The following is a 13,961-nucleotide window of genomic DNA, read 5'->3' as shown; positions in this document are numbered from 1 at the left end:
TTTATAAAAGACAATAATTACGTTTTTTGTCTCAAATGTTCAAGGAAAACAATTAAACATGTTCCGGAAATGATGATAGATGTAAATAATAAAAACAAAATATGCACTTATTGTTTCTTTCAGAGACTATTCGGAAAACGAAAGAAACACTTCAACAAATGATTACACATGGAATAAGCTTTGACAGTAACCGGGGTAAGCTATTGTCTTTGATTTATTTTTTGAACGTTGCAATCGTTATTTCTGTTTTTTTTGTATACGTTGGAAATGTTTAGATAATTTCTTAACACTATTACTCCATATAAAATAATAGTTACTCCATGGTCGATTATGGTAATAATTGAGAATGCAGCAATTTTAGGTCTCTTTATATTTTAAGTGCTAGAATTGAAAATGATAACTGTCGGATCCGACGAAGAGAAGAAGAAAATTGCTGAAAACATTTTGTTTGAAGTGTGGCAGATTGCCTTGGATCGAACAGAAAACAAAGGCGATTTTCAAGAAGTTCAGGAGGAAGTTAACAAGATTTTGAAAGAGATAAAGTCAAAGAATATACAAAATATATCCGTTGAACAGAAATGTATCCTTCTGCAGATTGCAAGTAGGGAACCCTGTGACATGTTGGCCCTTATTGAATATTTTCAAAGTGACTTATTCCACAAAACCCTGAATGATATATGTAAAGCGGTTGGATATCATTGCGATACGATAGTTGCAATGTGTTCAAATGTGACCATTGAATCACTTCATGGCATACTAAATGAACGTAAGTACCACCGGCTTTGTTACTTACTAGTGTTAAACGTAAATATTTTGTGTTTTGATAAATATTTCAGATGCTTAACTGGAGCTGAGCGTTGTGGGTAAATTGTCAACAACTGTCTTTCTTAGATAATTCTACCCTCTCTGTGAAGATTTGTTCACAATATTGGATAATTTTATAATTTATTTTACAGCGTTAAAACATATTAATTAATCTGAAAGCTCTCTGCATCAGTTTTCAATTGCAATGGAAAAATGTTACAGACGGGTTAGTTCAAAAATCTAATAAGTACATAGAAATTTATGCCAAATATAGATAGAAGGGGTGGAAGTGGTAAGGGGTTAAAAGGGGGTGGGTCGGGGGAGGAAGTTAATGAAAAAGTAGCACAAGGATGAATATAAAAAGGGAATGCGGCGTTCCTTAATCACAGTTACACTACAACGTATAGCACATACATTCATGTACCAAAGATGAATACAAAACCACATCCAACTAACTAACGTAGAAAAACGGACAAGTAAGATACAAGAACACAGTAGGGCACCGCTTTAGACTCACAAGCACACAAAGGCACCCCTATAAGTAAGAAAACCAATCATGTACCGCCTTGGATTCATGCAGGCAAAATAAAGGGGAGCCACGAAAACTAACTCAAAGTAAAGGGGGAGGGGATGCAAAAAGGAGCGCAAATGCAAGGCAAAAGAGGGGGTTGGGACGTTAGAGGAGCGAGGAGGAGAAAAAAACGCTTACAACAAACAAGAAAACATACGCAACAGACGATAAAGACAGACAAAAAACCAGTTGAAAATAGGGGCACCACCTTGGAAGAGTTTGGGGCATGCCAACTTCGCACTGACCCTATTTTCAACAAAGACAACATAATATAAATAAAATCCCCGTTGAGAAAGCGCAAAAATACCAGATTAATTAAGTAAAATTAGGGTTAATCTAAGGCATAATTACACCAATGTACTCAACAATTTGTACACGATTTAGAAAGCTGCAAGACAAAATTCATCTCCCTTCGCCGTATGTAGGAGAAAAGCATCACGAAGTCTTACACTTTATTAGTCATCGCACCATCAGATAGGAAATCGTAGCAATTAACTGTAGAGGGGTCAATCACTAAACACGCATTGTGCTTAACGATTTTCGTATCGTATCCTCTTTTTGATAAACCTTTTAACCCATTTCACAAACAGCTGATTAAATTAAGGACTATGTTTAATTTTCCTAATTTTATAAACTACATCTAAATAGTATTTCAGGTGTGGAAGAAAGTTTTAAAATAGTTTTTAGGTTAGTATTGTATTTTTAACAGTTCCGAGGTACTGTAGTAAAAATTTTACTGAAAGCTTTCCGTAGCTTATGACGGTAACGCTGTTGTAATAATTTCTCGGTGATATGAAGATTTATTGCATTTAAATCCTTTATCTTCGAGCAAGCTTTTGCAAAACGAATACGTTGTGAAATATAGTCACCGTATGATATTAATATTGCTCGAGGGACATCTCCATCAAGGTGGGGGAATATGAGTTATTGTGGATCGAATTAAGACATAAATCATAAACCTATCTCATATGTACGGTATAAAGGCCTCCGCATTATACAAATGAATCCTGGGACAGATTTAATATATTCCTCGAAAGGGCAACCGAAATTGCATCCCAGCTCATCGTTGCTGGTGATGTAAACGAAGACCAGCTAAATTCATCAGCCAGAATATTTAAAGAACTGTTGTATCTTAAGAGCGTGAATAATGCCATTAATGAACCTACTTGTGTAACCGAAAATTCTCAAACACTTATTGACACAATAGCAGTTCCCGAAGAGATTACAGTTTTAGATTCTGGTATTTTCAAAACTCCGGCTAATATAAGTGACCTCTTTGGCACGTTTATTTACATAGACTTTAATATCAATTCTGAAATTTCTTCTATGTGAAAAGAATGAATTAGAACCTTCAATTAAAGAATCATCATCCTTAAACGGGTTTAAGTAAGTACAATAAATTCAGTAACGTAAATACTTATATACATTTTGTTATGAATGATACTATCTATTTATGTTCTTCCTTGCTTGAACAAAGTATGGATTTTTATCAAACATTTTTATTTGGTACCGTCGGGATGCAGAGGCAGCCCCATGAATAAAAAATAATAGCTCCATTACAGAAATGTATTCTTTGTTATGCTTTCTTTCTCTTGTATTATTGTAATTTTTGAGCAATGAAATAAGATTAAACTAATGTGGGTAAAGGTGACAATTTCAAAATTATAATCCTTCCTTTTATCATATATTTTCGTTTCTAGATTATTATTCACAATAATTAAATTCAGATCCAGAAATGACGCCTTGTTAAGCTGTAACTCTTTTGAATAAATATGTTTCATCTAAAAATATTGATTGTCCATATTCAAAATATTATCAAGATACCTTGGGGTTCCATTAAAAGCTTCAATAATTTCAAATTGTGTCTCAGTGGATAAACTAAACATGAAATCTCGTTCATAACAGTATGAGACTAAATCAGCAATGAGTGGGGCGCAGTTGGTTCCAATCGGGATACTGATTACTTATCTGTAAGTTTTAATGCCAAATTTGATTGATATGTTTTTTAGTAGAACTTTAGAGTTTCACAAACCTGATCAAACTCCATAGGTTGTATCTCATAAATGCACTGTTAGAAAAGAATGCTCTAGTTTCATTGCAAGCCAGATAATTAACGTTTTTTCTTGCAAACGCTTTCTCAATTAAAGCTACCAGTTTTTCTTTAATAAGATTATCTAGTAATTAATATAAAGAGTAGAAAAGTCATAAGAACTTATACTCGAACATTTGAAGAGATTGTTATTTTAGCTTTCTGATAACATCTCCATAGTTCTTGATGGACCGAAACTGATTAACACCCAAGTTCTCATATACCTTGGAGCAATACTTCTGTTCATGGTCGTTTATTTCCGTAAGACAAGAAATCAAAAGTATAGAAATATTTCTTTAATGCATAAGTTTGAATTTGCAATGAATCGAGCTTTATATGGAGTTTTGTGAATTTTAGGGATCCAATAAAGAGCAGAGAGCTTCATCTGACTTTCGTCAAGTGCGACATTAAAATATATATATTGATTTACATGACTTTTTTCAATATTATTCTCATCTACTTGTGATAACTAGTAAGTTTTAGTATGTTTCAGTTCATCTTGTAATATTTCTGTGAGTCATATAAAAAGTAGGTCATATAAAATTTCTATAATCAAATACTAATGCGAGATGAAATCGTTTGTATTCACAAATACGGCATTTATCCGTTATTGCAATTAGAAAATACGAGGCTATTTAATGTGCCAACTAATGTTATGCGCAGTGAATCAGAAGGTAAGTTTTTAATCTCTGAAATCAAAACGACGCCATCTTGTTTTTGAAAAACAACTTTAGAAGATTTATGTGTGTAACGTTTAGCTTTATGAACGATTTTTTTCATTCATAGATCATTAGTTATGTGAGTACAATGTATTTGCAATTATATATTACCTGAAATATGATTTTGTTCACTAAAATTCTCACGTATTTCATCTACAACATGTAATAAACATCAATAGAAATGGAGTGGTATTGGTAAATATAAACGTTTTCACTAGAGTCGTGTTTTCATTTGCACTAAATCTTTCTTTTTTAATCTATTATTTACGTAAGAGTCGTTTCGGCTATATGAGAACAGGGATTAGTAAATTCTGAATATATAATGAACAGCAAAAGAAAATATCCAGATGTATAACTGGTATATTTTGAAAAAAAAAATTGATTTTTCAAATTTGAATTGATTGTTTACTTCATACCATAATTACACGTGATAAATTTCTAAAAAACAACAAACCTTGAAGTCAGTAGACCCTCAATAGCCGTTTGAAAGGCTATATCTTCTGCGCGTCAGTTGTATTGTAACAACCCATTTTGGCGCGCGCGCTAAATTTGATTCAGTCGTGCGTTGAAATCAACATTTTTTTTTAAAACTTTATCCTGTTTTTCGAGTTTGCCATTTATCAATATTTCCAATGACAACAAAATTTCACAAAGAAAATTGTTAACTACAGGCGCAGGTGAATTTCGTGCTAAACGGCTATTGTGGGACAACTGACTTCACGGTTGAATGTGTTTTTTTTATTTTTTACACGTTAAGTTCTTCAAGTGTAATGTGATGTGAAAAACACAAGTGATTTAAAAATTAAAGATTTTAAATAAAACATATCTCAGTTTTAAAACTGGATAGTTTCTTTTGCTGTCCAGCATTATACAAGATGCTGATCTTATTACCTTCGTTCTCGTTATTGGATAGAGCATGTACAAACGCAACAAGAAAGTGGCATAAGAGTTCCAATTACGGTTTCTTCACCAGCTGCCATGATGGAATTGTGGAAATTATTTCAAAGTGAACAATTTTCAAATAGCACAAATGCCATAGCGGAGAAGTTGTCAAAACATTCGAACACACCTGTTACCCTACAAACGTACACAGATATGAAAGAGTTTAACGACGTCTTTCATAGAGGTTTGTTTTAAAATTGTTTTTATCATTTGAATAAAAGAAGTGACGGATAGATTTTAAAGAAGTTCCCTACAAGAGAAACGGACAGGGAGTTTGTAATTGCAGAATGACACATGTTTGCCCACACTTAATCTATAATGACACAAACGTCGTTCGAGAATGTATTTGAACACTTTGAAATATGGTGTCTCAAAGATTTCTGACCTGCTGTAAGGAAAAATAAATAACGAGTTCAGTAACTGCAATTTCCTGCATGCTTTGATTTAAGTATGCCAATGTTGTGACAACCATCATTTCATTCTACTGAAAAAAAAAACAATACAGTGAGGCTCTGCAATAAGTTGTACCAATGATTTCAAATATCTCATACTTCCATCATTCAACCATTAAATAAAGCCATTACAATATTAATAGAAAAGTAAACATCTCCTTCAAATACGTTATCTTATATATAAATTTAATATTTAGCAGAGACTGAGCAAAGTAGTACAGACAGCGAAAGTAATGATTCCTTGACTCAAGACAGTTGCCGAACGTCAGACACTGAATTAGATTTCCCATACAAAGGAGAAGTAACGGGACATCCAGCTGATCATTCGTCCCAATATGACAAACAAAAGGTCAGTATAATTCACTTCTCTGACTTCTGTGCCCATATTTGTAACTGTTTTAGACGTGTACTTTAAAATGCTAATTTCTCATTTGTTCTATCATTTATCATTGTTAAGCTGGTACAGATTATAATATCGCATGTGAATGTGCTTTCTGCAGATACAGACAGCAAAGTGATATGAACTAAAATAGACAATTTGAATATTTGTTTTCTCGGATTTTATCCCGTATGCATAGCTCAATAGGGAGAGCGCAGATCTACGGATTGCGGGGTCGTAAATTCGATACCCGAGCGAGGCGTATGTTCTCCGTGAATATTTGATAAAATACATTATGTCTGAAATTATTCGTTCTCCATCTCTTACTCTCGTGGGGAAGTGAGCAATTACATGCGGAGAACACGTTTGTACTCGTGCAGAATCCAGGCATCAAACCCAAACAAACAGTCTTTCCGAACTTAATGAATGATATTACTTCGGACGACTCTGTTTTTTTTTTCATTTGACATAGGCCTAGATTTTATAGAGACAAAAGTTCTTACAACTATTTCTGATGATCGAGTAGATACTGTGCCCTCTGTAATTTGACCTAGTGATCTACGCATTGACTTTAGGGGGCCTCCGTGGCCGAGTGGTTAAGGTCGCTGACTTCAAATCACTTGCCTCTAAACGATGTGGGTTCGAGCCTCACTCGGGGCGTTGAATTCTTCATGTGAGGAAGCCATCCAGCTGGCTTACAGAAGGTCGGTGGGTCTACACAGGTGCCCGCTCGTGATGAAATAATGCACGGAGGGGCACCTGGGGTCTTCATCCACCATTAAAGCTGAATAGTCGCCATGTGATGTATCATGTGTCGATGCGACGTTAAATCCAACAAACAAACAAACAAACAAACTTGTGGTCTTTAAAATATAAAATATGAAATATTTGCATCACTCTATGTTTTCTATTTACTGCTGTTATTTTGAAGTGTTAAAACGTGGAAAACCACAGGTCTCCCAACACGACATAAACTAAAATGCTGCAGGCTCGGTTTAATTGAGCCTGTTCATGGACGGTAGTGGAAATGCAAGCTACCACCCACACCTTTTAGCGCCGGGTTTAGGAGAACTCAACATTCAAGTACCAGAACATAATTTTGTGACATCCGCAGATGTATTCATACGGCGAGGCACATGGAACCTTCATTGGTGCATAGAATACAATTCCATGAAATGCGACGTATGGTCTCCATATCAAAATAATGGCTTCGCCCTGATGGCTTTTTCCTAAACTAGAACCTGCCAAAAGACAAAATTAAAAGCAGGCCAGGTATTCAAGAGTTGATTTAACAAAACCCAAAGTTTCTAAAGCTGGAGTATTTGAACAACCAATACCGAAATGGTCAAGCTGAAAAATTAAATACAGAAAAACAGACAGACAGATAATTTTATTCACGTAAACTATACAGGTTTTTTCTGTGATACATAATTATACATACATATAATTATTTGTCAACAAACAGTCATAAACTGCGGACAGTTTAAACAATAAGTAAATAGATGGAGGGTGAAAATGGCATTATGTTTATAAGACATATCTTCTTCAAAATGTTTCCGAGTGTTCATTAATACATGAAGAATGTATGATGTCCCGTATTAAAATAAACGTGATCTTGGTAAATAAACTTTGCTAAGTGGAGCATTATTCTTATCACATTTAAGGAGATCAACATATTTTTGAACATTTGGTCTACGGTAAAAATAAGGTTTGATATAAACATGCCAAAGATTATTGTACACGGGAGACATTTATACAAAATGATACTCGTCCTCAATATCTCTACTGTAACATAATGTACAAAAGCGCTCTTATCTAACAATTCCAGTAAGACGTCCAGTTTCAATAACTAATGCATGATAATCTTAATTTTGATACAGCATATCTATATTTACGCGGCAAAACATCAAGATATCTTTCTTATCAAAACTGTACTTTTGCATGTCTGTAAATAAATAATGTTCTACGCTCATATATATTTTGGAACCACGTTTGCTTATTATAAACACATCCAATAAGCGTTCTTTAAATTAATTATAAATGAAACTTTAACCCAAATTGATGATCCCAAATAAGAGAAAAAACCGCAGTTATCTAAAAGTGATTTTACATTGTATTCCAAGTTATTTTTTCTTTTATTACATTTTAACAAGTAGACATAGATCATGGCTATAAGAATCTATTCTGAATTAACAATTTTACACCAGTTTTTTATTACTGTAACTTGTCTATTCATATATAACGGGTAACCAGCCGTATTGCTTGTTGAAGATTTAACAATATACAAAATTTAATATGAATACGTTTATTTTTATTGCTCTTTCCGAAACCCCTCATCACACAACCGTAGTTTAAAGTGGCTCAGACAAATCCATCAAAAGGCTGACAAACTGCGCTCGGTTTCACATCTAAATATGTAACATTATTCTGTAATACGTTAAACGCCTTCAGTCCCTCCCTTTCCAGCTTAGTTTTTTATGTAACACAAATGTACCGGTGTGATTAAAACCTGTTCCAAGATAATAAACATCATTTACCACTTTCAAGTTTTGATTATCATAATACCATTTTTCATTGCTTTTATTGGTTGACGTTTTCTGAATACAACAATTTTCGTCGTAGAGGTATTGACGTCTAAGTCCCATTTATTACAATACATATACAGCCAATCAATATTACATTGTAAACAATTAACGGTACCACTTAAAACACCAGATAATCGTGTCGTAGCCGTTTTTTTTACTATCATGGACATTTGCTACTGAATCTTTTACATACAGCACAATACCACCTCTACAGCGTATTGATCGACGATATTTCCTGTAGAAATTATAACATTTATATCCCTCAAAATTAAGTTGTAACGTTCGTTTGACCAAGATTCGTAAAAACATATAACGTCATATTTGTGGAGAGTATTTAAAAAAATCATCGTCATTTAATTTGTGTCTATTGAGACCGTAGAATCTTAAGTTCAGCTTGCGCCACTTGCTACGTTAGTGTTTACTGGTACCTTCTACTTGACACCATTTATATGCAGGGTATAATGACTGATCCGAGCCTTTTTCTTCTCCTTAACAACAATGTTTCTGTATTTTGGAGTTCTCCTTCCTGGATTATCTGCTGGCATATCGCCTGTACGATGCACTATTTCGAGTTTCTTAGAACCCACGTACACCTTTGCTTACTTCATTTTCTCAACAAGTAGAGTGCGCAATTTACCTTAAGTTATATCCGGTTTCTCCGATTCCGATTCTCCGACATGAGCAAATATCAGGTTATTCTTCAATGACTGAGATTGCATATATTCTATTGTTTCTTGCATCGCGACCTTTTCCTTCTTAGTTGTGCAATATGACCCTGAGCTTTTGCCCAAGAGAAACTCCTAAACCGTTTCAGTAACTTTATTCGAAAATTCGTTACATGCCTTAGTACTGTCTGACATAAAGAGCCAAAGTTTGCTCAGCTCCGACCCCACATTGCCAACTTTCACCTCAAGATTGTTATAGCCTTTTTATGCCCCCCTTCGAAGAAGGAGGGGTATATTGTTTTGCAGATGTCGGTCGGTCGGTCTGTCGGTCGGTCGGTCGGTCGGAATGTAGACCAATCAGTTTCCGGATGATAACTCAAGAACACTTGGGCCTAGAATCATGAAAGCTGATAGGGAGGTTGGTCATCACCAGCAGATGACCCCTATTGATTTTGAGGTCTGTATGTCAAAGGTCAAGGTCACAGTGACCCTGAATAGTAAAACGGTTTCCGGATGATAACTCAAGAACATTTGGGCCTAGGATCATGAAAGTTAAAAGGGAGGTTAGCCATGACCAGCAGATGATCCCTATTGATTTTGAGATCAGTATGTTAAAGGTCAAGGTCACAATGAACCTGAACAGCAAAACGGTTTCCGGATGATAACTCAAGAATGCTTAGGCCTAGGGTCATGAAAGTTGATAGGTAGGTTAGTCATGACCAGCAGATGACCCTTATTGATTTTGAGATGAGTATGTCAAAGGTCAAGGTCACAGTGACCAGGAACAGTAAAATGGTTTCCAGGCCATAACTCAAGAACACTTGGGCCTAGTGTCAGGAAAATTGATAGTTAGGTCGGCCATGACCAGCAGATGACCCCTATTGATTTTGAGGTCATTAGGTCAAAGGTCAAGGTCACATTGGCCAGGAACAGTTAAATTGTTTCTGATCTTCTCCAAAACCATAGGGCCTAGGGCTTTGATATTTGGTATGTAGCAAAATCTAGTGGTCCTCTACCAAGATTGTTCAGATTATTTCCCTGGGGTCAAATATGGCCCCGCCCTGGGGGTCACATGGTTTATATAGACTTATATAGGAAAAAACTTTGAAAAACCTCTTGTTCAAAACCACAGGGCATAGGGCTTTGATATTTTGTATATGGCATCATCTAGTGGTCCTCTACGAAGATTTTTCAAATTATTCCCCTAGGGTCAAATATTGCTCCGCCCTGGGGGTCACATGGTTTACATAGACTTATATAGGGAAAAACTTTGAAAATCTTCTTGTCCAAACCACAAAGACTATGGCTTTGATATTTTGTATTGTAGCATCATCAAGTGGTTCTCTGCCATGTTTGTTTAAATTATCCCTGTAGGGTCAAATATGGCCCCGCCCAAGGGGTCATACTTTTCATATAGACTTATATAGGGAAAAGCTTAGAATCTTCATGTCCATAACTTACATCATTCAAATTTGGACCACATGTATAGTTTTGAGTGGCAAGATGAACCTTGACATGAGTTGACCTTGATCTTGACCTAGTGACCTACTTTCACATTTCTGTAGCTACAGCCTTCAAATTTGGTCCACATGCATAGGTTTGTGTACAGAAAAAAAAATTGACCTTGTAATTGACCTTGTGACCTACTTTCACATTTTTGAAGGTACAGGCTTCAAATTTGGACCACATGTATAGTTTTTTGTTCCAAAATAAAATTTGACCTTGATTTTGACCTAGTGACCTACTTCCACATTTCTCAAGCTACAGCCTTCAAATTTGAACCACAAGCATAGTTTTATGTACTGAAATGAACTTTGATCTTCAGACTGACCTAGTGACCTACTTTCACATTTCTGAAGGTACAGGCTTCAAATTTGGACCACTTGCATAGTTCTGTGTTCCGAAATAAAATTTGACCTTGATTTTGACCTAGTGACCTACTTTCACATTTCTCAAGCTACAGTCTTCAAATCTGAACCATAGTTTTGTGTACCGAAATGAACTTTGACCTTGAAATTGATCTAGTGACCTACTTTCACATTTCTCAAGCCACAGCTTTCAAATTTGGACATATACACATTGTTTCGGTCCGAAATGAAATTTGATCTTGATTTTGACCTTGACCTAGTCCTGAAATTTGGAACATTCAAAAATGGCTCAGTGGATGGCGCCAAGATCACTCTGTAATCTCTTGTTAGGTTAATAGGTTAAAGGCTAAGGTCAGATTAAACCAGAATGGTAGAACCTTTGTTTACAGTGAGCATATAATTTCTGTTCCTTGTGCAATTCCTGAATGCATCAAGGGGGGCATTTCGTGTTCGACGAGCTCTTGTTAATTTCTGATTCATTACCTTGAGAAAGTTTATAATGTCATCATTTGAAGGAACATCCATGGCGTCAACGGGATTAGGCGTTAGTGGTGAGAGGTTTGTAGTTGATTTGGCATCCATTGTTTTACTAGTTGTTTTATTATTGGGGCTAGCGTCAAATTTAGAATTATCTAGAGCACTGAAAGCTGCATGTAAACAGTTCACTAAAACAATTTTAATGTCGTACTGAACGATTTGAAAGACAACTAAACAAGAAGAATAGTTATTCTCAGCATCAAAATGATAAACAGTGAAAGCAAACAAAAAAAATGACAGTTTGATTACCTGTTTTAATCCTAAGACAGTGTTTTCTGTTTCAAGACGTTTGGTCATTTGATACAGTTTCAGTGTTCATACATGTAGCTGGTATTTCTATACAGCTCTGTCAGTTTTTACCTCTCAAAAGGCAGATATATATAGCTTCCCGCCTATATATATTAAACAAGTACATAACAACGCAGACGTTATTTCATTTTCAAAATTAAATTAAATTTTTCTACGTTTACAATATTTTATTAGCATTTTAAAAATACGTGCCACTTTTCTTCTGTCGTGCCAACATGGATTTAAATACGTGAATAAGGTATCAGTATTCATGTGTTTTTCGTCCATTATTTTTATTGAACAAAGACAGTTCTTGTTCTTTAAAACTATATAATGATTTTTATGAAAAGCCATAATCATATAATGGAAGTCTATGAGAACCGTCCATCGTTCATCCTTGTTGTCAACAGCCTGACTGTTAAAACTTTAAAGGACACGCTTTTGATCAAATCTTAATCAAAAGCTAGGTCACTAGGTCAGTTAAGTGTTAAACAATGTCAACATTCTAGAAGTCTCTTATTCAACCTTTGTCAAAAAGTGTAAAACTGGCCTAGTCGAAGTTAAAAACTAGGTCACTAGGTAAGAGCCGGTAAAAGTTTCTACATGATTTTTATAAAATATTGTGAGAATGATTGTCTCTACGAAGTTTAGGTCAAGTTTGAAACTATATTACCAGAGCTCTTGACAAAGTAAACATTTTACATGAGCTTCATGAGACTTAGTCTTTTGCAAATGTAGAACAAATTTGTAACTGGTCTCACCTGGGTTAAAAACTAAATCAAATCATTGAAGAAATTGGATAATGATTTACATAACACATGGTCAAAATGTTTGTTGTAATGAAATCTTGGTAAAATTAGATACAAGGTTATCTGATGTAATACCTAGGTCAGTTTGGTGAGATATGTGGGGTCTTCAGGGTCCTCTGGTTTAATATAACGTTGTATCAAATATTTCTGTTTCTGGTTCTTGCTAATACTTCGATTATTTTTGGTTTAAATGGATATAGAGAAATTTGAAGTTCAAGCCAATAGAATTTACAGATATGTTTTAACTTTTATGTTTAGAATATGAACAGTTCGAGCAATAAGTCAACAGTGGATTTAACATGTAATATAGGGAAAGCAGCTTACCTTTACTGGTTGTTACCTCCGACGTTTATAGAACACTTATGGTTTAGGTTTCGTTAAGGGTGTTGCACATTTCATTACATCTTATAAACAGAAACAAGCAAACTAACTGCTATTATTTTACATTCTATTAGCTGCGTTCTGTGCTTTATGTCATAAACACGAGATAGTGTTGTTACCAGGATCAGCTAGTCCATTCAATGTCTTTTTTTTCTTCTTTATAACAGAAGTGAGGATTGCTGTGCAGCTTATATTTATCCGGTTGATTTAATGTTTTGTCTTTGTCTTTCATTTCAACAGCGGCTGTCTAATATAGAAAGCAAAGTTGCCAAGCTAGAAGCGACTCCCGACGATCATCAAAAACACTCAGATTATATAAAACAGAAAAAAGGTAATTATAAGTGTATTCAAAATAAATTGACTGCGTATGCATTCTGTTATTGTCTTGTATTGATATTTCATTAGGATTGCGAAAAAATAATAGTTTATGCATTCCATATTTGATTTAGTTACAGGTACCTTATAATTAAAGTCAACAAAGTACATACCTCACAACGGCAACAATTGTAACGGTTATATTTATCTGAAGCAACTCCTTTAAATAATTTCAATTAACAGTAAAATCCTCAAATGGGTCAAACATTTTTTTTTTGTAATGGTGGGCTTTGATGTAAACGTACTGGATTATGTTTTACGCACTTCCGAAGTTATGTCTATATTAATGTTTATTCCTAACAACATTTAATTTGATGTGCAACATAAAATAGTCCTATTCATGAACATCGCGGATGAATTATTAATTGGAAATAAAAGTCCCTGGCTACACCACTGACTGTATTAAAGTCAAGATACCCATTGAGAATACGATTTATCACTGAAAAATTGTGCAGTCATGTTACGTCTTTGACTGTTTAGATTAAGTAAGTTCCTGA

General features: G+C 34.8%; 1 protein-coding gene across 1 annotated transcript in view; it reads left to right on the top strand.

Moving 5' to 3' along the window:
• LOC123550795 (E3 ubiquitin-protein ligase DZIP3-like) overlaps positions 1-13,656 on the top strand; it is a 34,229-nt gene extending 20,573 nt beyond the window's left edge. The window contains exons 6-10 of the mRNA XM_053522950.1: positions 124-195; positions 380-766; positions 5,097-5,309; positions 5,778-5,926; positions 13,330-13,656. Of these exons, the coding sequence (XP_053378925.1) occupies positions 124-195; positions 380-766; positions 5,097-5,309; positions 5,778-5,926; positions 13,330-13,494 (986 nt within the window). The 3' untranslated portion in view covers positions 13,495-13,656. The remainder of the gene's footprint in view (positions 1-123; positions 196-379; positions 767-5,096; positions 5,310-5,777; positions 5,927-13,329) is intronic.
• Positions 13,657-13,961: the final 305 nt, after the last annotated feature.

Source organism: Mercenaria mercenaria, chromosome 14 (assembly GCF_021730395.1).
Source record: "Mercenaria mercenaria strain notata chromosome 14, MADL_Memer_1, whole genome shotgun sequence".
NCBI lineage: Eukaryota > Metazoa > Mollusca > Bivalvia > Venerida > Veneridae > Mercenaria > Mercenaria mercenaria.
Note: the sequence above shows the minus strand (reverse complement) of the source record. Positions and strands in the feature narration are given on the sequence as shown.